The sequence below is a fragment of the Botryllus schlosseri genome, chromosome 6 (genome assembly GCF_051294905.1).
Source record: "Botryllus schlosseri isolate E-star chromosome 6, Bs_hap1, whole genome shotgun sequence".
In the NCBI taxonomy this organism is placed as follows: Eukaryota; Metazoa; Chordata; class Ascidiacea; order Stolidobranchia; family Styelidae; genus Botryllus; species Botryllus schlosseri.
This window is the reverse complement of record NC_137241.1, coordinates 18,501,987-18,525,404: the sequence shown is the minus strand read 5'-3', so window position 1 is coordinate 18,525,404 and position 23,418 is coordinate 18,501,987. Positions and strand designations below refer to the sequence as shown.

At 40.5% G+C, this 23,418-nt stretch overlaps 4 protein-coding genes across 5 annotated transcripts; 3 read left to right on the top strand and 1 right to left on the bottom strand.

Moving 5' to 3' along the window:
* The first annotated feature begins 775 nt into the window (after positions 1-775).
* Positions 776-6,409, top strand: LOC145441332 (uncharacterized). The gene has a single exon (XM_080319175.1). It carries the CDS (start codon positions 1,658-1,660, stop codon positions 5,366-5,368), a length of 3,711 nt encoding a protein of 1,236 aa, XP_080175301.1. The 5' UTR covers positions 776-1,657; the 3' UTR covers positions 5,369-6,409.
* On the top strand, positions 6,395-12,204 carry LOC145441336 (mitochondrial enolase superfamily member 1-like). The gene is made up of 14 exons (XM_080319179.1): positions 6,395-6,517; positions 6,657-6,765; positions 6,826-6,941; positions 7,029-7,115; positions 7,172-7,239; positions 7,317-7,387; positions 7,446-7,528; positions 7,616-7,650; positions 7,779-7,866; positions 7,943-8,077; positions 8,217-8,388; positions 10,149-10,248; positions 11,421-11,502; positions 11,881-12,204. Exons 1-14 carry the CDS (start codon positions 6,428-6,430, stop codon positions 11,986-11,988), a joined length of 1,344 nt encoding a protein of 447 aa, XP_080175305.1. The 5' UTR covers positions 6,395-6,427; the 3' UTR covers positions 11,989-12,204.
* Positions 12,205-12,263: 59 nt separating this feature from the next.
* Positions 12,264-14,045, bottom strand: LOC145441335 (uncharacterized). The gene has a single exon (XM_080319178.1). It carries the CDS (start codon positions 13,875-13,877, stop codon positions 12,441-12,443), a length of 1,437 nt encoding a protein of 478 aa, XP_080175304.1. The 5' UTR covers positions 13,878-14,045; the 3' UTR covers positions 12,264-12,440.
* Positions 14,046-14,353: 308 nt separating this feature from the next.
* LOC145441333 (choline/ethanolamine transporter flvcr2a-like) lies at positions 14,354-22,752 on the top strand. 2 transcript variants are annotated; one of them, XM_080319177.1, is made up of 11 exons: positions 14,354-14,895; positions 15,352-15,473; positions 15,716-15,938; positions 17,162-17,326; positions 17,395-17,462; positions 17,521-17,624; positions 18,242-18,355; positions 19,340-19,445; positions 19,563-19,671; positions 20,573-20,628; positions 21,696-22,752. In XM_080319177.1, the coding sequence occupies exons 1-11, from the start codon at positions 14,505-14,507 to the stop codon at positions 21,807-21,809; spliced, it is 1,572 nt and encodes a 523-aa protein (XP_080175303.1). In that variant the 5' UTR covers positions 14,354-14,504; the 3' UTR covers positions 21,810-22,752. The 2 variants fall into 2 exon arrangements, with proteins under 2 accessions (XP_080175303.1, XP_080175302.1); XM_080319176.1 differs by having other exon boundaries at positions 17,395-17,468.
* The last annotated feature ends 666 nt before the right edge of the window (positions 22,753-23,418 follow it).

Genomic DNA, 23,418 nt, shown 5'->3' with positions numbered 1-23,418 from the left:
TCCAGGTTAGGACGTGCCATGGACATGCTAGATTGCGAAACATTAGTTTCAAACGATATGATGAGTTATATATACTGTGATGAACTATTTCATATGGGCGACCCAGGTAACACGACTACTTGGGACCCACATGGATTTCCACGGGTCCCCATGAGAGAGAGAGAGAGAGAGATATGATATTCTTTCTCGCCTGCACCATCGAGATGCTTTGGCGACGGAGTTGCGATACGGCCCCATGAGGTCATCTAGTCTGCGCCCCCGTTTTTTTTTCTCCTCCATGCTATCCGTGATTGCTGAGCGCCTAGCAGGATAGCTGCGGATACCATTTTTCGAGTCTTTGGTATGACCCGGCCGGGGATCGAACCCACGACGTACCGATCAAGAAGTCGGCCGCTCAACCATTATGCTGTCTTGTCGGTAAACTGTCCTTATTGTGAACAAAGGAGCTGATCAACTACTTTATCAACTACCCCACAAAATAGAGAACACATTAAATTTTTTTAAAATAATAACACAATGACTAGCTGCGTTGTGAATAGCTTTAGCGGCAATATGGATAATGGCTATTAAATATTATGGTTTATCTGCGCAGTCGGTCATTTCGTTGGTTTCATCGCTGACTTTAACGCACAAGTTCATTGTTATGATTCTGCATTGCCATGCTCGCGCGGCATCTGTGCGGCCATTGTTCTGCTGTTGATTAACGTGAGCGGAAACCGCTAGCTAGTCCGCGGCACCTTCATCGCGCGGTGCTTTCGAAATAGAAAAAAGTAATTTATATCTTGACGGGTGGGTTTTCTCGTGAATTAGCCTCCGGTTAACCTACCACTTGTAAACTATGAAAAACACATGATCTAAATGCATCATCTGTACTGTTCACGCGATGGTACATACTGATGATCACATGCTCAGCATGTGCACCGGTATTGTCAGCGCCTGCTAGCCAGACTGGGCGATGATCTCCGTCAGTTATTCAATGACGAGAGAAGATATTGTATGTTGGACTGAATAGGTTTACCATATCACACGTTCTTCCAGTTTGTTGCTACATTTGTAGGCAAAGTGCTTGGAGTTGGAGTTTCATTGATTGACTTGGCAACGGTGTTTTGAATCTTTCGCCTTCTAGCTGTTTTCCAATTCGTTAACTATCTTGAATTGATGAATAATATTGAGGAAAGTGCTACACCCAATTCATATGTCCATACCAGGTTTACCGTTACGGCGTTACCTGGTGCAGAGACTGAATACATTCATTCCAGTCTCAAGCCCTCGACTATCAAGTATTAGATCTGTTGTTGACTGCATGCCTCTTATTTACATGCTGTAAGCCAAGGTGGGTGTCTGATTAAAAGACTACGGTATACTCCAAGTCGTTTTGACACCTTCCTATCTTTTCATTATATCGCAATCTTGTGGTGTATTGATTTGATAAAAACTTTAATAAAACAATGATGATGATGATGATGATGATGAGCCTACCCATAACCTTTATAGTTTACAGTAAATCTAACCCAGTATTATACTATTAAATTTATGATTAAAGATACATGATGATTCAATGTAAATAACTTTTATCATCCCGACATTTTTAGATTGATGCACTAATATTTTGCAAACCTTGTACAAGTTGTACATCTGCTGAGTTGTTGTATGCTGGATGGAGCTACAAAGTCTTTTGACTCGTTTCAAATCAGTGGTAGAATGTGCCTTCTGCAAATCAGACTTGAAAAATCCAGTGTTGGCGAGATGTCAACATAGCTTTTGTGATGGTTGCGCTGCAGATGCCAACAAAAAGTCCAGTCCGTGTCCCGTTTGTGAGAGGCGTGTCAAGTCCAGGTCCGTGAAAAAATCCTCTCAATTACAGGCTTTCGTACCCCTGGTAAAAAAATTGATTCGGCAAACTCAAATTGGACTTACTTTCCTGGAAGGTATCACTGAATCAAATAATGGGGAAAAGAATGCACATTGTAACAAAGTAGGACAGGAAAACAATGACATACCTGCGGTCGAAATTACGAGTCCCCGAAAGTCTCATAATAATTTGCATTTGTGGGGTCGGTTACTAACTGCATCTGAGTCCACCTCTGATGAAGGTAATGAAGCTGAGCAACGGAAAAGCATATTACAGGATGACGAGTCCCAGAGTGTTCAATCGAAAGTGACCAGCTGGTTAAAATCTAGTGCCTTGGAACAACCAAATAATGATGCGCGGTCTGATGTTTCAGACGACTTGATTACAGATACCGCGGTTGGTGCTCCAAACTGTGAACAGACACCTATTCATGATAACACAGCACCAAAGAACAATGACGATATGGTAAATGAGGATACTGTATTTCCTAAAACAAAACGATTGAAAACTTTCTCTTCCAAAAGAAAAGTGAATTATGTTAGCGCCAGACCTCCTGTTCTGTTTGATTCGACTAATGATGCTTCTAGTTCCCAGCCACACAAGACCCCAAAAAAGTCCAGCAGACATGTCAATGATGAACCGAGCGTAGTTAAGGAAGTTCAAATCGGTGGTTCTGACTCTGCTGACGGTTCTTCTACACATACCCTCACAGCCAAAGATGCTGATCGTCCATTGGTAAACGGAAATCGTACTGATGTGATTGGTGACAGTGTCACTTCCGATCAGAACTTATCTAAATCTCGTACGCCAGAAGGCGGGACCAATGTAAGACATAGCTTGTCCCACCGCATGCCAGTCATCGATAAAATCAGTGTTACTGCATGTGGATTTGTGGACATTCATAGTCAGCAGGACGACCCAAGTATAGTATTACGGCATTTGGAGAAAGCCATGGCAGATATTCCTGTCACTTCGTCTAGTCTTAATAGGAATACTAAAAAGTACAAAAACAAAAAAGGGCACCGGGTCAAGTCCAGCCAATCCTCCGCGAGAAAGAGCATAGTGCATTCTACGCAAGATCATATCTCCGAAATCCCTGACAGTCAGCAGTCGCTTGGTGTTCCTAAAAAGCGACGTGCTCAAACTGGTCTGAGAACAAGACCATCCAAGAGAGTGTCTACGAGAGATGACACTGAGTCTGATAAAGCCAAACTTATCGAGGACCATCTTGCTTGTGATGATGACGACAATGACGGCATTCCTTTGCTCGAGCCAAAGCGCGCTAGCTCGGTGTCTGAAAATGACTTGGCTCCGAGGAACCTGCCGATTGTTGACGCGACAGAACGTAGCACGGCGTCAGATGGACTGACTGCAAAACAGTCTACGTTCTTGGTGTCAAAACCTGAGAATTGGCCCGCATCGCTAAAGCAGGCCGTTGTGAAAATTGCAAAATTGAAGGAAGACACACCTGCCCCGTCATCAACGAATACTACAGCAACCGACTCGTGTCAGGAGCGTGCAGCCACAGGACGGGTAGTAAACATCGATTTGAGCCAACCTCAGGTATGGGAGCAAGGAGTTGACCCGACTAACACTGATGTCGAAGACATTATCTGCTGTTCATGGAGTGAGTCTAGCAAACACGCCGGCGAAAATTGTCATGAAAACGGCAGCGAAAATTTACATGCCAAGAGTACAGATCAACATAGCGATAATCTCTGGAATGAGGATAACAGTGTTGCAAATTATGATCGCCAATACAAGTTGGATATGATGCCCGACAAGGAACTGACAGATAATATCGCTCGTATTTTCAAAGCTGTTATTTCTCTTGATAAAGAATACTTGTCCAAGCATTTTATTTCAAGTTTTCCATCAATATTACAAGCAATGGATTACTGTCATGTCGCAGTTTCAGCTTTTGAAGTTGAATGCGCTTCCAAACTTAGAGAAAAATCAGACGCCATCCCTTCTGCTGTATCGAATCATAACAGTCCTTCAAACGAAGATGTTGATGTTGCGGGATGTGAATTGCGCAGTGCTGATCATGACAGTCCTGCACGCAATTCTCGACTGCAAGATGACCGCTCAGAGGTAAATATCAGCATGTGTGCACATTCCGAGAACCTTTCGCCATCGCATCAACGTGACGAGATAGTTGAAGCCGATGACGTCAACTTGCAAATGGAACAGGCAACACCTTGCGATGATCTTGTAACTGAAAAAGTCCAATCCTGGTTGAACAGACTCGGCGAATTTGAGCACGAGAAAGGACAGAGGCAGAGACATCTTGCCAGTCAGCAAAATATTCTGCCGTCCTCCAACGGTGTATCAAACACGAACAAAAAAAAAGAGACTGGGATAAGTACACAAACAAACGGAAACTCTCCTTTGTCTCAAAAAGATATTGAAAGAAATGCTGATGCCATTACAAGTAGGAAACGCCGGCCCTCTCCTTCTTCGACTTCAATTACCAATAAGTCCATCAGGTCAGTTAGAAGTAACGTTGATCCCGATCCAGCCATTGATGCCGGCAATATTCAATGTCAAATGAATAACGAGAGGAACTTCTTTGATGATAGTTTGGACTGTGATAGTGAGCTTGTTGCGGTCACTACTGCCGTTAGTAATGAGAGGAAAGTGACATCACCTCCTCCACCGGTTGACAAGGCTGTTGATCCTGTCAATTCAGTGTATGACAAGGCTAAATCCGCAGTGAAATCGAGGAAATTGCTTGACAGGAAACTCGTTGGTTACAAAATACCCAGGAGGACACGGAGTGGTACCGCAGCGTCAAAATCCACATCAGATCGCCAAGCCGGAATAAAGGAGCTGGGCTTTGTGACGTCAGGCTTGCATGAATCGGATGTCAAGTTGGTCAAGGCATTTGCCAATCGATACGGTGGCAAACACTTTGATACTTTCGCACCCGACACAATCACACACGTGATCATGAAAACAACACCAAAGAGGAGCTGCGATAGGACACTGAAATATCTTTCGGGAATAGCTTGCAAGAAGTGGGTCGTCAGCACAAAATGGATCACCGATTCTCTACTTGCTAGTGAAAAGCTAGACGAAGCCGATTACGAGATTTTGGGAGACAATTGTATGAAAGAGTTTGAGTATGATAATTTGGAAATCCCAAAAGGTCCAACCAAATCTCGATTATCTGTAGGTTACAATCTGTTAGAGAGGTATTACTGCTATTGTATACCGCCGTTTAGTTTGATAACGATAGATCAAACCACACGACTACTGCAATATTGTGGCGCTACGGTAGCAAAGAATTTGGAAGAATTTAGAGAATCCATCAAACTGAAGAGTCGCCACCGTCTTGTGATTGTTGATGCTGAAAATGCCACTGATTTTCCAAACTACGCTACGATTGAAAAAGAATATGATACCACTGTCGTCAGCATAGAATGGATTTATGAAAGTATCAGTCGATTCCATCCTGAACCTGTAAATAAATTTAGTTTGGCAACTTTCACACAGGACAGTAATGGCATTTAGGAAGTGATTGTGTAATATTTCCGAATGTTTCGTGCAAGGTACGTGTTGATGAGGTATATTATTTCAATTGTGGCAAATCCTTCACATCATGTACATTATGGGAAAAGCACCATCATGAACAGCATTACCAGTGCAAATGCAAACATCTTGCCCTACTGCTATTATTGAGTTCAAAATTGTAGTACTGTTTTGAGCGAGATTTTGTTCTTATATGATGGTATTGGGCTAATGATGCTATCCGATTATTTTAGTTTCAGAACAAACAAATTGATTGTGAACCAAAACTAATGCACGCTCAAGGTAATACAAGGCACGAGACAGCCAAATTTGACAGTGCATACTGTAATTGCTTTCCAAGTGAACTGATGCGAAACTGCACACATTGTTGCACAATGATGCAGAAACTCTATTTGTTCCTTATATATGCTCAGTGAAAACAAAAACTGATGCTTCAGCTGATTCGCTACTAGACACCAGTGTTGGTGTGTGCAGTTTGCATCAGGTCACTTGGAAAGCAATTACAGTATGCACTGTGATATTTGACTGTCTTGGCGGCTTGTATTACCTTGAGCTGAGCGTGCATCAGTTTTAGTTCGCAATGAATTTGCTCATTCAATGTAGTGCTTGGCGCATTTCAGTTGGCTTTCTTGCAGTGGCTTTGTGATGAAGAATGCTGACTTTAAGCACAAGTATCTATGCCAGTGTGTGTTTTTAACATGTTGCTATATCAACATGACGCTATTGATATCTATTCTATTCTGCTGATTGAAACATATCTGATAGAATTTTGGATGTGAAAGGTTCATCGCCATTCCATTTAATAGTTTCTGAACAACCTGACATCAAAGTTTGTGATAACAAATTTGTCGTAATACATGTGCAAATAATTGTCATTCTAAAAGCATGGCAAAATGAGTACAATGACGTATTTTGTAACAAATCCTTACTATTTGTACTTCTTTTTGATTGTATTGATCCATGTCACCCATTCAAATGGATAGCTTTCTGTAGTTTTCACTTGGTTGGTTGCAATTTTTTCAGTGGTATTATAGTGTCAAGATGACAAAATTAACCTGTACAATCAAGGATTTAGAAGTGAAAGATATACGGTTTCCGACATCGTTGGAACATCATGGATCAGATGCAATGGTAATCACTAATTTAGCCGTAACAGTAACTTCTAATTGCTTGGACGCTTATGTGTAGTAGGCGTGAACTGCAAACCAACCATGTCGACTTGCTAACAAAATCCAGATACAGTGCTTGGAAATTTGTATAAATTTTTCAGCATGGAGAGGTTGACTATTCGGCAGCATATGTAATATTGCACACTGACTCGGACGATGGTATCAAAGGTCATGGCCTCACATTCACGTTGGGGAAGGGAACTGATATCGGTCTGTCTCCTATGATCTGTTGTGCATCCTTGAATCTCATGAATAGTGATTATGTTTAAGTGGTTCAAGCGATAGAAGTGGTAAAATCAAGGATTGTTGGGCTGTCTTTGAAAACAATACTGGAGGATTTTGGGGGCTTTTGGCGCAGTATCGTTCGGGATGGCCAACTACGATGGGTAAGTTGCATGACGTATCCGCCACATTTTCAACGGTTCAGTACTACAGTGCAGTTTGATGTCCTTGTTTTGTCAATTTAATTTTAGCTTGGACCGGAAAAAGGTGTGGTGCATTTGGCAGTGTCTGGGGTGTTTAACGCAATTTGGGATTTATGGGCAAGAAAGGAAAACAAGGTAAAACAAATTATCCAATTAATTTACACCTCTCCATTTTAATAATTATTCTGCAGCCCGTTTGGAAACTGCTTGCTGACATGTCGCCCGAACAGATTGTATCGTTAATAGATTTCAGTTACATGTAAGTCCTTGCCCTTTAAGTGGATTTTGTGCGATGGTGCATGATTGAAGAAATTGATGTTTTTGTTAATTTCCCAGCACCGACGCTATTACTCCTCAGGAAGCTCTGGAAATTCTCAAAGAAAATGAACCATCTAGAGGCAAAAGGGGTAGTGATGCACGAATGATGGAGTTTTCTTGATGTGTAACATCTTTTTGGAATTATAGAGGCCATACTACGAGAAAAAGGTTATCCGGCGTACACAACTTCTGTTGCTTGGCTTGGGTACTCGGATGCAGTGCTTAAAGATGTAAGTAATCAGTGTGCTCTCCACTGGTTGAACGCAGTCAATGATATTTACTCAGTTCCTTGTTATAAAAATTGAGTTATTCGACAGCTCTGTGATAAAGCTCTCAGCCAAGGCTGGACCAAGTGAGTGCTCGATTCTGAAATCAATCACCACCACCAATCTACAGATTGGTTTGCTTGATTTTGATTCTATAGCACAAAACACTACACAACCGTTGATACTGATACTCCTTGATCTATTTGGCATTAAGATTCAAGGTCAAAGTTGGAGCATCACTGGAAGATGACATCAGACGATGCAAAATTATTCGAGAAAACATTGGACCTGATAAGGAGATGGTAACGTTTTTGTTTTCTATTTGATATATTTAACACTGGGTCGGGGAGTTATAAAAAATACTCTCTGTGATTCCAGATGGTAGACGCAAATCAAAGGTGGGATGTGAGTGAAGCAATTGATTGGATGAAGAATCTAGTGCAATTTAAATTGAAGTGGATTGAAGAACCCACCAGTCCAGATGACATCAAAGGGCATGCTGACATTGCTGAGGTTGCTATGCATCATTCATTTGTTGGGATGATGTGACCAAGCTCGGTACATTGTGCTGTGTGTGGTTTCATTGGCTAGAAACACTCCAATCTGAATTTTTCTTCTGAAACTAGATAGTTAGATGCGATATTTTTCCCAGGCCATGGCTCCTTTTGGGATAGGTGTGGCGACTGGAGAATCGTGTCAGAATCGTGTAATGTTCAAGCAATTTATCAGGGATGGAAAGATCAAGTATGCCCAAATCGATAGCTGCAGACTGGGCTCTGTAAATGAAAACATAGCCGTTCTACTGATGGCAAAGAAATATGGAGGTTTGTTTGTATATATATTTTTACTAGGTTCAAAAGTGGAGATTGGTTTTTAATCCAACACCAGGGTATGGACTTATAAATCCAGATAATTTGTCATCATAATATGATCTTCACGACTTGGTTAGTTAGTGACAATAGTCATCTTAATCTTGTGTTAACTTAGAGAGAGAGATATGATATTCTTTTTCGCCTGCACTATCGAGATGCTTTGACGACGGAGTTGCGATACGGCCCCATGAGGTCATCTAGTCTAGCTATGAAATTAGGGGCGGAGATCATTAAGTTGGATTGATTAAAGCAGTGGTTCTCAACCTGGGGTCGAAACCTATAGATTTGTAAAATGATTGAAAACCTAATTTGCATTTCTTTAAATTCGGGAAAGCAGGAGACAGTTTCACTTCATCATTGCTAAAACTATGGCTCACATCATTAAAATGGTCGTCTGAGATGGAATATCAAACTGTGCAAACTCATTTTAATTGTCAAATTGACAATAGCCTGCCGTTGTTTTACTGGGGATTGTGGAGAAATGAAATGTTGGAGATAGCAAGTTCAAGCAGGGTGATCTCGAAATGTCTGCAAAACGTTTGGGATTTGGAGTTGTAAGTCTCAGCAAATTAGTAAACGGTCGTTTGAAATAGAAATTCTTGAATCTCATGTTTTTGCTAATCTGTCCCAACGAAGGAATTGAAAGCACGCCAGGAACGGAAACTTGAGGTGGTCCGCGGGGTGCGTGACGGTCCGCGAAGACAAAAAGGTTCAGAACTACTGGATTAGAGAGTGGAATAATATATCATTCACCGGGATTTAACAACCCAGGATTAAGGAAATCGGTTTATCGCTGCACATGAAGTTGATCGAGTTACATCTTTAATCTCATGATTTACCAAACCTTGATAAACTGCACGCTGCGTACAATTCCGGCGCAGAAATATTTCCGATAATGACCGTGACGATTGTCTCCTAGGTAATGGCTTCACTCAATGATAAGGCAATCAACGAATTATGCGCGCACCATATTAGAGCAATATATCTTACATATATTATATAATCGTTCTGTCGCTGTACCATACTAATTGGACACGACTTTAATTTCGCGATGATAATAATTCTACCTGTTGCAGTATCTTTTATTAGCAACCGGCCGTTTCATTCAACAACCTGACAACTTACGGTCAGTAACTCATTTTCGTACTATGATGCAACGGATTAACCTTAACCGACCTTAGGCGTCCCGTCGAGATTAACAGTTTTTTAATCAGATGATTAGCATTCTGCCGGATCAGCTAACTCTATGGTCTCCGCCCAAAATGCGCCACGATTAGCAGTTTTGAATCACGCGATTAGCATTCTCCCAGATCACCTAACTTTATGATCTCCGCCCTAGGTGCAACTTTATTACTTATAATCTGTTATCGTGTAATGCCGTCATACAGGTTCTTTGCCACTCATGGTATGATTTCATGAAAATCTTTCTTTCTACTTGAAGCAATCTAGAATTTGAAGAGCTACTCTGAGATACAAAACTTCAATATGCAATTGAATGGTTTTGTACTTCGGCTTCGAAAGTTTTTGAAGTAGATGTGGAAATATTCTAAAAGATGGCCATTTGAGTAAGTAGTGGAAGTTGAACCAAATCCACTTGAGTACTCCAAAAAAGTAGAATTACTTTGTTACTGAAAACTCCGCTATCATGTAGACGTGTATGGTGTATTATCTCTACTAAACTATACCTTCAATTTACCCTGTGTGTTCTTTAGTGCCGGTTTGTCCACATGCTGGAGGTGTTGGTCTGTGTGAACTGGTGCAGCATATCATTATGTTTGACTACATCTGCGTTTCTGCTTCATTGGAGGACAGGTAAGATCACAAATTTCACAAGCTTTCACCTCTGAGTTTTGTCGTTTATAAAAATAACAGACTACAAAATTCGACTCATGAGCAATGACTGCAGTTGTCTGCCTTGGTTCAATACAGTCATATGCAGTATAATTTCGAGTATTCTTGGCGGTACTATATTTGCTTGGTTCAGAAGCACAACAGACTCAAATAATTTGATCCTGTCAAGTCATATCAACTTCAGGCGTGCCAGACTGAAAAGTGAAGCGTCATTTGTCTGAAGGATTTTTCGGAGTACCAGTATCTCTGTTCATTTCTGCGCAAAATAGCCAATAGCAGAATTCATCAAACACCCAACTTATGTATTTTGTTCTGAAATATACTGGGCTATACTGGTGCGGAGGGGTTAATTACATAATTATTCCTTCCTTTTTTTCATGATGTGTTTCTACAATACTATAGATAAGCACTATAGAACGGTGGTTCCCAATGCATGGGCCTGATTACTTTTTTGGGTTGCTTGTTGTCAGACATAGTGTATATGAGGCGAAAAAAAATAATGATAAAAATAATTGAAAATCTGAGGAGATCACAAAAATATATACACAAAGTCATGGACCGTTTCAAGCCTTGATCGGGCATTTGTATGCAACTTTTCGTTTTTTTATGAATGAGTTGTGACCAAGCAGGACGCATCTACCTAAAACACGCACGAATCGGTGTCTACAAGTACAGCGCCGATAGTAATAAATTTGTTGAAGTTGCCGATCCAAAATCCCACGCACATGATCCGAATTGAGTTACTTATTACGGTTTTGACATTCTGGGATGTTTAGCAACCAAAACCTTTCAAAATTCGTAGGCAACTAGGTCGGGTTTTGCGCTAGCGGGAACGGAGGTACCGCAGTAAGACTGTTGCCTATCAATATAACGGTCACGTCGCTGCAGTAATGTGATTTTACTGTGCATTTTATTAATATCTTTTACAACTGTATTGGGGCTTCCGCGGACAGCACAAAATGCTGTCACGGGCCGCATGCGATCCGTGGGCTAGTTTGCCCACCACTGGTTTAAAGAGTGCCAACAAATATTTCTCACTGAGCCGCATTTCCTTCCCAGCTAGGACGACACAGATCGTTCAGTAGACTGCTAATAGAAATCAATCGCTGATGAATGATGATAAATGTTTTCAGAGTTTGCGAGTATGTGGACCACCTACATGAGCATTTTGTTGATCCAGTCAAAATTAGCAAAGCTGCGTACGTTGCACCTCAGGTAAATTTAAAGACATGGTATAAGCATGTGTCATATTACGATTCCAGATCTAAATTTTCTCTCCCTTCCTCTCAGCAATAACGTCGCGAGAGTTTAGGAATTTCATTGCTGGACTTGTTCGAGATAAGCCCTGATAATACTACTCACTGCGACAATGTTATCTCGATACCTCCTTATTTTCTCCACGTCACATTCGATTCCATCAGTCCAGGGAGCTGTATATAGATAATATAATATGTATAACTTATTTAAGAGTTCAGGCTATGATGTGCCTCGTAAGGATCATGTAACCATCAATGTACGGGTCTAATAGACCAATTTGTAACCTCGCATACTTCTGATGTAATGCCGTTGACTTCTATTTCTATTGTGTTTCAGAACCCCGGATATTCTTCCGAAATGAAACCTTCAACACTCTCGGATTATCTTTATCCCACGGGCAACGTTTGGAAATCATTAGATAAAGACGGGAAATTTTTTGCTTGAGTCCCCACGTACTTGTCGAGTTATCTGAATATGATATCGTCTATTTTATACAGGCAACCTCCCGACTGTCTTCACGAATTGCAAAATGCGAGTTCTATATTTTATACTTCCTATGAATCGCAATTACGCAATGAATCATTGACCACGTAAACAATATATAATATAATCGACGTGTGACTTGCACCGTAGCGTACAGTAAAAGTGCAATCAATCGTACCTGCTGAATTTGTAGTGTTATGGAGTGTGCAGTTAGGCACATAAACTTACGAACTATGTCGTAAAATGACTCTCTGTGTCGCATACACATTTAGTGAAGAAAACGATGCTTGGTAATGGCGTCATCAGGAAGTCGCATTTACTGAGGCAAGGATTCCTCATGGAATCCAGTCATAAGTTCCACGTTGTTCATGCCGTTCACCATCGAGCAGAATGCGGCAGTCTTTCTGGTGCTTTTATAGCTGTTGCGATGTTCCTCCTCCGTCATGACTGAGTTTACGCTTCTTAGAGGATGATTGAGGCATGAAATCCGCGATCAACATCAACTTTTCGACCATCGCGACTCCTAGGCTATGCTCGTTATCGACGCCGAGAATGGAGAAACACGCCTCCCGAAAATGCGTGTTTGGACTAGCAGCTACGATATCGCGCACGGAGGACACTGTTAATGAAATGCCCGTTTCGAGGTCGTAGGATAGTTTCTTTAGGGATTTATCCTGAATGTATTTATCAAGGGAGGATCGCATTGTGCGCAAAAACGCGGCTTGTATCACGCTTGCGTTGTAAGTCAGAACTGATTCCATAGTGGGCGTACGATCATTTATCATTCGCATTCTGTCTTCCGGCGCTGCACTGTCGTCGCAATATATTTTAAGCACTACCATACACGAACTAGGGAAGCTGTTTGGTCGCGAAGCTATTAGGACCATGTCGGGCGATACGAGACCTGTTGAGGTAGGATGGATTTCTATATCGTTGACTACGACACCCAAGCGCATGAAAGGAAATATAGAACCCAAGAAAGCACTGGGTTCGGTATTGCTGACGTTGTCATCGTAAACGTCACATTGTCCAGATAAGTAAACATTAATACGGGTAGTGGTTGACACATTATCACCTTTACAACGATCAAAGGAAGCTGCCAACAGTTCGAACGAAAGTGGCCCAAATTTCGATTTCTTCGGCAGCGATATCGTTAGTTTCCCGCTAGATACGAAATGCAGTAGGTCGTTGTCGTCGGTTTCGAAGTAATGCGACTTTTCGGGAAAAATAGAGAGATCATTCGAATCGGTGGCATCCGAGCAGAATTCAGTTGAATAATTTAGCCCGTCCACAGACGCAGAAAATTTAGCGTTATTTATCACATTAAAAGCACGTAACCTGTATAAAAAGTCATGTAATTTCAGGCAGACACTTTTGGCATGATTTGTTTCCAGAATTCCGGTTATTTGCATCAGCGCATTGACACCATCGCCCCGTAATTTGTTCTTCGTTACTTCAACTATCTGTAAGCATCCGTTGGTGTCCTCGTGCAGTGTGAAGATCGATGTTTTGTTTTCGTCCGAATTGGAGATCTCGAAAACGATTGACAATTCCCTTTCCGTAATTTGATAATGCCGCTGGCAGAGATTGTGGAACAATTCGCTTACGAAGCCGTGTGATAGTGCAAATAGCAGATCTCGTTTATCCAATCTTGAAGAGCTGTATAATTTACAAGAACTTACCGCGAGATTGTCGGAAATCTTCTCCCTTTCGCTGATCCCTAATCTTATTTTGGCGATCTTGGTATCACAGGATAAGCATACGAATAACTGAGAAATTCTGCGAATCCAAATTATGATACTGGACGAAAGATTTGATAGCTGAAAGCTATTTTGTAACGTGAGTGACATCTTTACGGGACTGATATTCCACTTATTGTATTTTTATGAGGAATTCCTCCTCAACTCGACAGTTCAGCTCCAAGGATAGTCATGCAGGCTGCGGCGACATATGGTGGAAGTTCGGAGTATTCGAAATCGACTACTTCACTGACAACGCAAATCTGCGAACCGGAGTACACATCTCTCGCGTATGTATTCGCCATTGTGTCTGTCACAGCGTCAATGTGACATCATAAGAACATAGTCGGAATATTTCGACCTTGAAGTCATAGCCGCTAAAGGGGGCTAGTGCTGATCAGCTGGTAAATGGTATAGTTACCGTCATGGGGTCATAAGTCCGCGACGCTTTGAACAGTGCATCATTGCGATGCAATAGTATTGCACATGTTTGCGGAGTATTCGCTTATATAGTTCGACGTTGTGGTACACTGTTTTTGCATAGAAGATCCGGTGTAGGTAGCATGCATTTTTCAGGATGAGGTCGATCATATAGCCTAATTGAACGGTATATAGCACTACCGTATACGGTATACATGTAAAGTTTGTAACCGATATTTCCCCCTGTTAACCAGTGCAGTATACTTAGTGCACCCCGCATAGTCTCGGTATCGACAATAGCCTTTGGTTAGATTTACAATGGATAGAGATACAAGTCGATTGCAAGACGATGTATTTGTGGCCTCTCCTTCGGATTCCGGTGCAAACAAGACCATAGGATTGGAAAAACGTCGGTTTCTCGTTTTGGGACTATTCTGCCTCTACTCGATGTCGAGTGCGTTTCAATGGATTGAATATGCTATAATCACGGACGTGATCGTTGATTACTATGGAGTTAGTGAGTTGGCGGTTTATTGGACGTCAATGATTTACATGGCGTCATACATTCCGCTGATGTTTGTTGCAACATGGATGTTGGACATGTGGGGTTTGAGGAAGGTGGTACTTTTTGGTGCAACACTGAATGCTATCGGCTCGCTCGTTAAAGTTTTCAGTGTACAACCGCATCTGTTTCCACTAACCTTCATTGGTGAGTTTCCCACAGTTTACATTTTTCACCATGTTATTTTATAGACTCACATCACAGTGAATTGGAATTTAGAGTGGTCAAAGTAGTCAGCATTGCTACTGACGTAGAAGTTACCGTAAAATTCTACTCAATTAAAAGTAGAAGTGCCAAGTGGAAGTAGTAAAACGTAAAATGAGTAATGGTACAATCATCAAAAACATATTCCATTACCATAATAAAGTGTCTATTTGATGTCGTTCTTTTGACAATTTCACTCATAAAGTTGATGCAAACTCATCTTATAACTACTTTTCAAAGTGAAAGTTCAAAACGCCACTGAAGAGTAAACAACTGCAAGTAGCCAAAACTTACTTGAGTACTCCCAAAAAGTAGAAGTACTTTGTTACTGACCACCTCTTGTTATATATGTAGCGCTGCGGCTCTTGAAAATTATGGTACCTTTCAATTTTCGCACAGGGCAAACTATTGCAGCCTGTGCACAGTCATTTATATTGGAAATTCCTCCGAAGATTGGTTCAGTTTGGTTTGGACCATCAGAAGTCTCAACCGCTACAGCGATCGGTGTATTTGGAAATCAAGTAAGAATATCAGCTACTATGTTGGTACAGATAATGTCACAAAACTTTAATCAAGCCAAAGCTAATATATATATATATTGTGATGATCCTGTTTTAGTATTGGAGATTCCATTAATGTCTACTCCACCTTCTCTAACAAGAGTCATTCTGCAACACAGAATGACTAACAATATTATATTACTACTGATGAATACTCATTTCAGTTATTTTAGCTGTTAAACTGTGGGGTGCTATTGTTTTAGTTGGGTGTTGCAATTGGATTTTTGCTTCCTCCTGCTATTGTGACCGGCGGAAGAGACGTACCACCTCCGTCAAATTCTTCAAACTCTAGCCTTACAGAATCCTCTCTGAATGGAAGTTCACAAATTTCATCCCTGGATAATCAACTGGTCGAAAGTCAACTGCGTACTTTATTCATCGGAAGTGCAGCAGTATGTTGCATCGTGTTAATACTGATTATATTGAGTAAGTGTGTTTATTTGTTGAGTTCAAAATGTAATGGGCAATGACTGCATAGTGAACACTTATTCTTACTACTATTTTTATACCTTGTAGTTACTAATCTGTTTATTAACACTGCTTTAATGTTTTCACGGTACAGTTACGTATTTTCTGTGCCTCTAAATATTTGACAAACATTTTAGTCAGGGCTGTTTGTTTACAGAGTCACATGTTGGCTTGTACAAACTTATTGATGCCTCTTTAAACTTGTTTTTTTTTAGTCATCTTGCAATCATCTCGACCCTATCCTATCTCTCTGCCTTTTATTTTCGTCAAGAGGGTAAATCTGTCTTATTTGTGTTTATTATTTGTTAGTAAGCAGTGCTCTATATGTGCTATATATATGTATAGGCCTAAAGACTGAAGGATTCTATCTGTGCCTCTTTAAACTTGTTTTTTTTTAGTCATCTTGCAATCATCTCGACCCTATCCTATCTCTCTGCCTTTTATTTTCGTCAAGAGGGTAAATCTGTCTTATTTGTGTTTATTATTTGTTAGTAAGCAGTGCTCTATATGTGCTATATATATGTATAGGCCTAAAGACTGAAGGATTCTATCTGTGCGTTTTTGATAACATGCCTAGTTAGCGCAATCATCAAAGTGGTCAATTGTATATGCTGGACTTGCATGAACTTTGGACTTTGGACCTTGTTGTTGTATTGTATACTCTTAGTAGTGTCATTACTGCCTAAGATCCAATTCAATGTCACTGATGAATCATTTATGATACATGTATTACTTTTGCTGTATATATGGCTGAATATTTCACCTCAATCAAGTAGGGAGACTGAAGAAAATCATGAAACACACTTATTAAGTGCCTCATTTGTTACAATTTTCGTATTCATGAAGATTCAAATCATTGATTTTACTTTGGAGCCAATCACAAAGTTGTGAACTCTTTAAGCATAGATTACAATACCAGCTGAAATCAATCCACGTCTAGTACTCTGGTGTGACAGGTACTTTCAATATTCCGTAGAGATCTGAAAGGATACAAAAATAACATTAAGAAGCTGGGTCAATATTCGATCTGCAAATGACGCCGAAATATGAACATCATTTGAAATGAATTGGCCTTCAAGTAAGGATAATTGCTGAAAAACATCATTTTTGGTCAATTGTTATGATAATATACCGGTAGTATATTTGAGATGTCACATTTAGTAATTATGTTTCACTTCCAGTTTTCAAAGACGAGCCGAGTCTCCCACCAAGCATAGCTCGAAAAATGTCTGTTGTGGCAGAAAATTCCAACAAGGAAATGCATTCGAACTCTCTGAAAAATTATGTGAGATCTTTAAAGGTGCTGCTCAAGGACGTTCCTTTCCTGTTGCTATTTGTCACATATGGTAATTAAAATCTGTTAAATGATCCTCATATACCTGCTCACGAGAAATGAATTGTTTACGATGCTTAGGAATCAATACTGGAACATATTATGCGATTGGAACCCTGCTAAACTCCATTATGTTGGAATATTATAAAGTAAGTGTTTTTGGAGGTTTTCTGTTTATGAACTTCTCATTATCAGTCATGTTTGTAGGATGCCGGCAAGCAAATTGGCGAGATTGGGTTAACCATGGTTGTTGCTGGCTTGGTTGGATCGGTACTATGTGGATTTTTCCTGGATATGACCAAATTATTCAAGTGCGTATTCTCAAATATAGCCTACCGTAGACTACTTATCTACATCCTAATTTATATTATAATCATGGTCGGATTGGTCGCCTAGGAACTGATCAATTCACCACGCATTGTATATGGCTAGTGGTAGCAGACGTAAAACTCTTAGTAGTAGGCCTACCTTTGCGAAACATTTCACTGTGATTGTCGTATGCTAAAGTGCTATGTCCCCAATAAGTGTCTGTGTCCTGTATCATCAGCTTCCATGTTGCCCACATGCAATGATGTAACCGGCTACTTTATAGAAGTGTTGTGTAAACAAACAAGACATACATGCTCTTGTGTGCTTCCATACTATGTAGGTGTCAGTGTTATTCACTAGCGTACCTACACATAAATGTTTTGGACTTTGCACTGTGGAATTTCGACTGAGGGCAGGATGAAAGGATTATATTTCAATTATTCCCTACCCTGGACTACAGACTTTGTGCCTTACTGGTTTAAAGATTGAACTTTTCTATAGACTATGCTTGCGAATGTATTGCTACATTTTTTTCAAGTGGATGCACAACAAATCGAACACGATTAACAGTCATGTGTTAAGTGCTACGGTTGTTTAATTCTGCGTTTTTTCTCTACAGACTGACAACTGTGCTTACATATGCATTTTCAATGGCCTTCATGTTAATTTTCACTTTTACTCTGAACTTCTATACAAAAATATGGCTGGACTATGTGACTATTGGTCTATTAGGGTAAGTGATGCTTTCTGATGGCTCTAATTTGGTACCTGCGATTTCAAATTCTGTTATTCATCACACGTCAATGACTACGTACCCCTTTTGGTTGGGGTTTGCGAAGGGTATAGTTTTGGGTCATGACGGCACCAGAGCAACCTTTTAGTATGTATGTAATATTTATTGAATTGAGTGCAACAAAAAAATTTCTTCGCGCTGGGTGCGATTGACTGTAGTTAGTTTGTGCATATTAGAGGTCACTGTGTTAGGTACTGTAGCCAATAAACGAAACACGCAGAAAATTCTTTACCACAACATGACTTGATCATGAAAATGTGCCGACCTTTGTATTAAACAAATTGGTATTAATTCATGATAAGATTTGTCCAACATTAGTTTCTCTGGAAAACACCGTCAGAGACCAGGGGCGCTTTAGTGTAGGAGTGTGCAACGAGCGGTTGCCGGACTATAAGACACAGGCATTTCGAGGACGACCCCGTCCACACTGGGACACATGAATACATGAAGTTCCGACCAACACACGGCTGGGCAAAGTGCGGTGCCAAAATGATCGACAGCAATAATTGACTGTCGCTGGTTGGCCAAACTCTTCGATATTGATATGGTGATCGTCCAATTGGTCGGCACCGAATATAGTCCCCCGTCCTTGCAATCTGAGTAGATAGTAGTACAAATCCAGTGCAAATACGAATAGCAGAGGAAATTAATGCACCCTAATTTGAAATCGCGTCTGCCAGACATGTAGAGTAGAGCTGTGTTGCATACAATTGTTTTCTGGATGTTCTCTATGTCCTACATGCCCCTAAACTCAAGAGCATAGTAATATCATAAATGCATGATTTTTGGTGTGTGACGCTTGGGTCGTGAGATGGGTCGCGGCCTAAAAGTTTCAGAACCACTGCCAGATGGCATTGTCATATCTCAACAGCAGTGATCAACTGCCGTTTATAAAATGATGTGAGCGGTTTTTGTTTTGTTAAGATTTTTCATGACTGGGTATCTGCCAATAGGATTTGAATTTGCTGCGGAAATAACTTATCCTGAATCGGAAGCAACATCGTCTGGATTTTTGAATGTTTCTGCGCAGGTACTATTAAAAATTGAAAGTCAACATCAGCGATGGTGCACTATCGTTGTCGAATGACAAAGAAGTTTCTCATCATCGACCGTAAACTTTGATTCCTGATCTTGATGATGATTTCAGATATTTGGCATCATTTTTACGTTGACTGCCGCCGAATTCCAGAAAATGAGCGCATTCTCCGCTAATGTGTTCATGTCAGTTGCGTTGGCCGTTGGGCTAGTTCTAACAAGTAAGTGTAGAAAATAGAAGTATTGCTAATGAGCTTCTAGTTATGGTTTTGCCTGGCAGCGCTGCCTATGTATTACATTTAGTATAAATGAGGTTTGCTTTAGCGTTGATATTTTCTCTTCATTCTTCTTGCAAGAAAGGATGAAACTGTTACCATGATGTTTCATGTTCACTTTGTGGTAAGTATGATGTGTGTCACTGTCTAGTTTTGGCCTGCTGCACCGAGTTCCTATCTGCCACATCCTGTCTTGTGATGTTTTACCGGCTTTCAAGTCACATTTTACACTCTTGAACCATCACAACTTGAGTATATTCGTTGATGTTGAATTTAGCACGTTTATTTTTGTCCTTGGTAATACACACCCTGTTTGTCGCATATTCTGCGGAGATCCCAATTCGGCATTTGGCACTGCGATCCCGAAGTGTGAGTACTACGTGGATGACTAATTTTATGTCAGTTCGGGATCTAAGATCCTACCTGCCAATATGCACAGATTGTGATTTGGTATCACATTATTTCTCTGCTCTACGTAGACTTACTTACAGCACGGGCGTATGTAAAAGACATGTTACCGTCTCAGTACAGTAGTTCTCGCAATCTGCTTTGTGGATGGGGCTACAAAAACTGAACTGAAAAAGGTAATAACTTGCACGAAAACACAAGAAGGCAGTTTTGATATTGTCCCACCCAATTTGCCAATCCTGACCAATGATCTGAACGGTTGTGCTGCTCACTGAAGTATCTTGCAATCTAACGTGATTGACCCTTGCCCTGCCCTACTTCGTAGCCAAATATTTACCTATGCCCAACCAAAAAAAACAGGTTCCGGCACTTTTTCTCTTGGCGCATGTATGTTTTTACTTTTTATACCATGTTACCGTTTCTGGTGAATCCTTTGCAGTTTTCATAAAAGAAGACTTGAAAAGGCAAAGAGCAAACGACCAGTCTACTAACCAGGTAATCCATGCGTTAGGGCAAGACTATTCTCGACAATATGTAATGTAGTTTTAGTAGTGTTTAAACTGAAGCAAATTTATGTTACATCACCTTTTCATGTTGGACATCGACTGTAGATGTGATGTGGTGCTTCATGGCCCCTGGGCTAAGAATTCCATGAATGATGTTGGCGCTCAACTATTTCTGTTGGTCATACGGAATATATTTGAATATTTATTAATATTATCTAGTTACATGACCATGAATATGACCGTGATTGTATCGTCTGTTAAAAAAAGCTTGCTGAGGTATTACTCTGTGACTTTTCTGTTTGACACCCAAATTCTCTCCCTAAAGACGTTATCCCAAAACGTTCTTACAACTTGCTTTAGTATAATTATGTCCAACTAGCAAATACGCGGTGTGTTTTTCTGTTCTTGAATCTTGGTTATTGAGATTTCAGTAATAATAAGCACTGTGCTGTGCGGTATGCATGTTTGTGAGGTTCTGGGATCACACTGGTGAGAATGAGGATCGTTATTCAGTGATACAAAATTACATTAATTTGATCAGAATATTGGTAATGAGACACAGGAGCTGTGCTTATGGTGATTTACCAGCCACAGGCGTGTTATCTGTTGATTGCTTTTTACTTCCAATGGTTGTACACTATTAGACGATTACCTTTACACCACAGCTGGTTTACACACAGAGGTGGTCTAAGCAGTCAGCGTTGATACTCGAGTAGAAGTAGTGCCATAAATTTCTACTCAATTACAAGTAGAAATTTACAAGACATGTCAAAACTACTTCATGTGGAAGTAGAAAATGAAGATCTGAAAAGTAGTACAGTAAATAGTTCAAAATTGTAGATTTGGTTTTAGCAGTTGATCGGAGGTGATTATGTCGCTGTTGCAAAATGTATTTTCCAGCTAGACTAAGAAAAGGTAACTTGACATTACAAGGACGGTAGGTGCAATTTGAGTAGTAGAAGCAGGCCAAACCAAAATTGTAGATGTATCTTGCTACGGACCAAGAATGATATGGTAGGATTACACATGGACCAATGGATATTTCCTGTTTTCTAGACCGCTTCTGCGACGGCAGAAGACCAGAAGTTGCTCACAGGAAGTACAGACCAAAAGTCATTGGCAAGGATGACTTCGAATAGCTCATGCTACAGCACTGGCGCAGGCTATTGAACCGTGTACGTTTATAAAAATGTGGTGCAACATGCAACACCAAGCTGCCGTGGTGGACTTTGACTACCTGTTCTAGGAAAATTGTATAAGTCACTGTAAATTTCTATATGCAACGATGTTGTCTAGGCAAAGTTTCATGCAGAGAATTGGTTACTGAATGCCGCCGTGTCCGCCCGTTGCGGAAGTTCATATTACTTGGTTTCATTAATGAGCATGGCCATAACGAGGGGGGAATTAACTGTTGCTCTTTCGAAATATTGGGTTTGGCACATTGTGACCTCAGTATGCTATTTATGTCTCCCTTTTAATTTGTTTATGTTGGCTCCACTGGTGTTTCTTACTGTATTTTCGTTAGCAAAGAGTGATCCCAGGAGGGAGATCACAGCATCTCTATACATTGAATATCCAGCTATCCATTTTTCACTTCCTTATGAAACTATTTCATTGCAGTTGTTTCAGCTTGAAATATTATGGATTGTTATCGTGCATAAAATGCAGCCTGGCAATGTGAATGATTTCGGCGTGCACGTGTCATATGTTTTCTCACCTCAACTCGTCACACTGTTCATGGTTTTAGAATCACTACTTATTTGTGTGTGCTATCTGAAATGTTTTGAAATGATGCACATCCCTGGAAAACGTATGAAGCGCCGTGTTTCTACGAAAATAGGACATACCCTTAATTTCCAGATTGATTTCAATCGAAGCCCGAGCTTTAAAATAATAAATGAGCAAAACTAATATAAAACAAAACTTACTGTTGTATTTTATGCTTTTTTGGAAGCTGATTACGTCCAACTTCTTCGCAATCCCCAGATAAAGGCAAACGACTCCAAGATTTGGAACCACCGTCTGTGACTGAAGCATCCAATTGACCTTAACGAATTCTAGGAATATGCTGTTAGCTTATAATTGCGATTACAATTAAACGTATTTCAGTAAATGATGGTTATTTATATTTATTTTTGATTTTTGATTGCATTTTTTGCGAGGGCGGTGCCTGGTGCTCATACTAATATCAAAATACGTTGCATTAAGTCGCACGCAGCGCGAAGAAAAATTTTGAGTAGCATAAATCTGTTAGAAAAGAATATTGTTTATGTTGATTTACGAAAAACTTTTGATCCTACTCCAAGCCTTCAAAATTCCGGACATTTAGGCATATTTTAGAATTTCCTCCCGGACGCAGTTTTTCAGCGTAATTCCGGACGTATGGCAACCCTACTATATAGGCCTATATTGCAGCCGTGCCCATTGCCCATACTCCGATTAGGATAACTACGGATTCGGCGTAGGGGAGATGTGGTACCGATGGACCAAAACTGCAATGGACCAAACCCACAAAGCTTCAGCCGAGAATAGCTGATCTTTTGCTGGGTCAACACTTTGATCCGAGCTCCACCTATCGCGGACATGTACAATGTACATGTACAATGTACTTGTACATGAATATCTGCATTGTCAAATCATATTTATGAACATTCAAAATTTGGTGCTCGAACATATCATCGGTCCCCACCCGGTGGGTCCAAAGGCACACGACCGTGTGACCTATATGAGACATACGCGCAAAAATTCGAATTGTCCATCTTGTTTTGTTATGTACCAT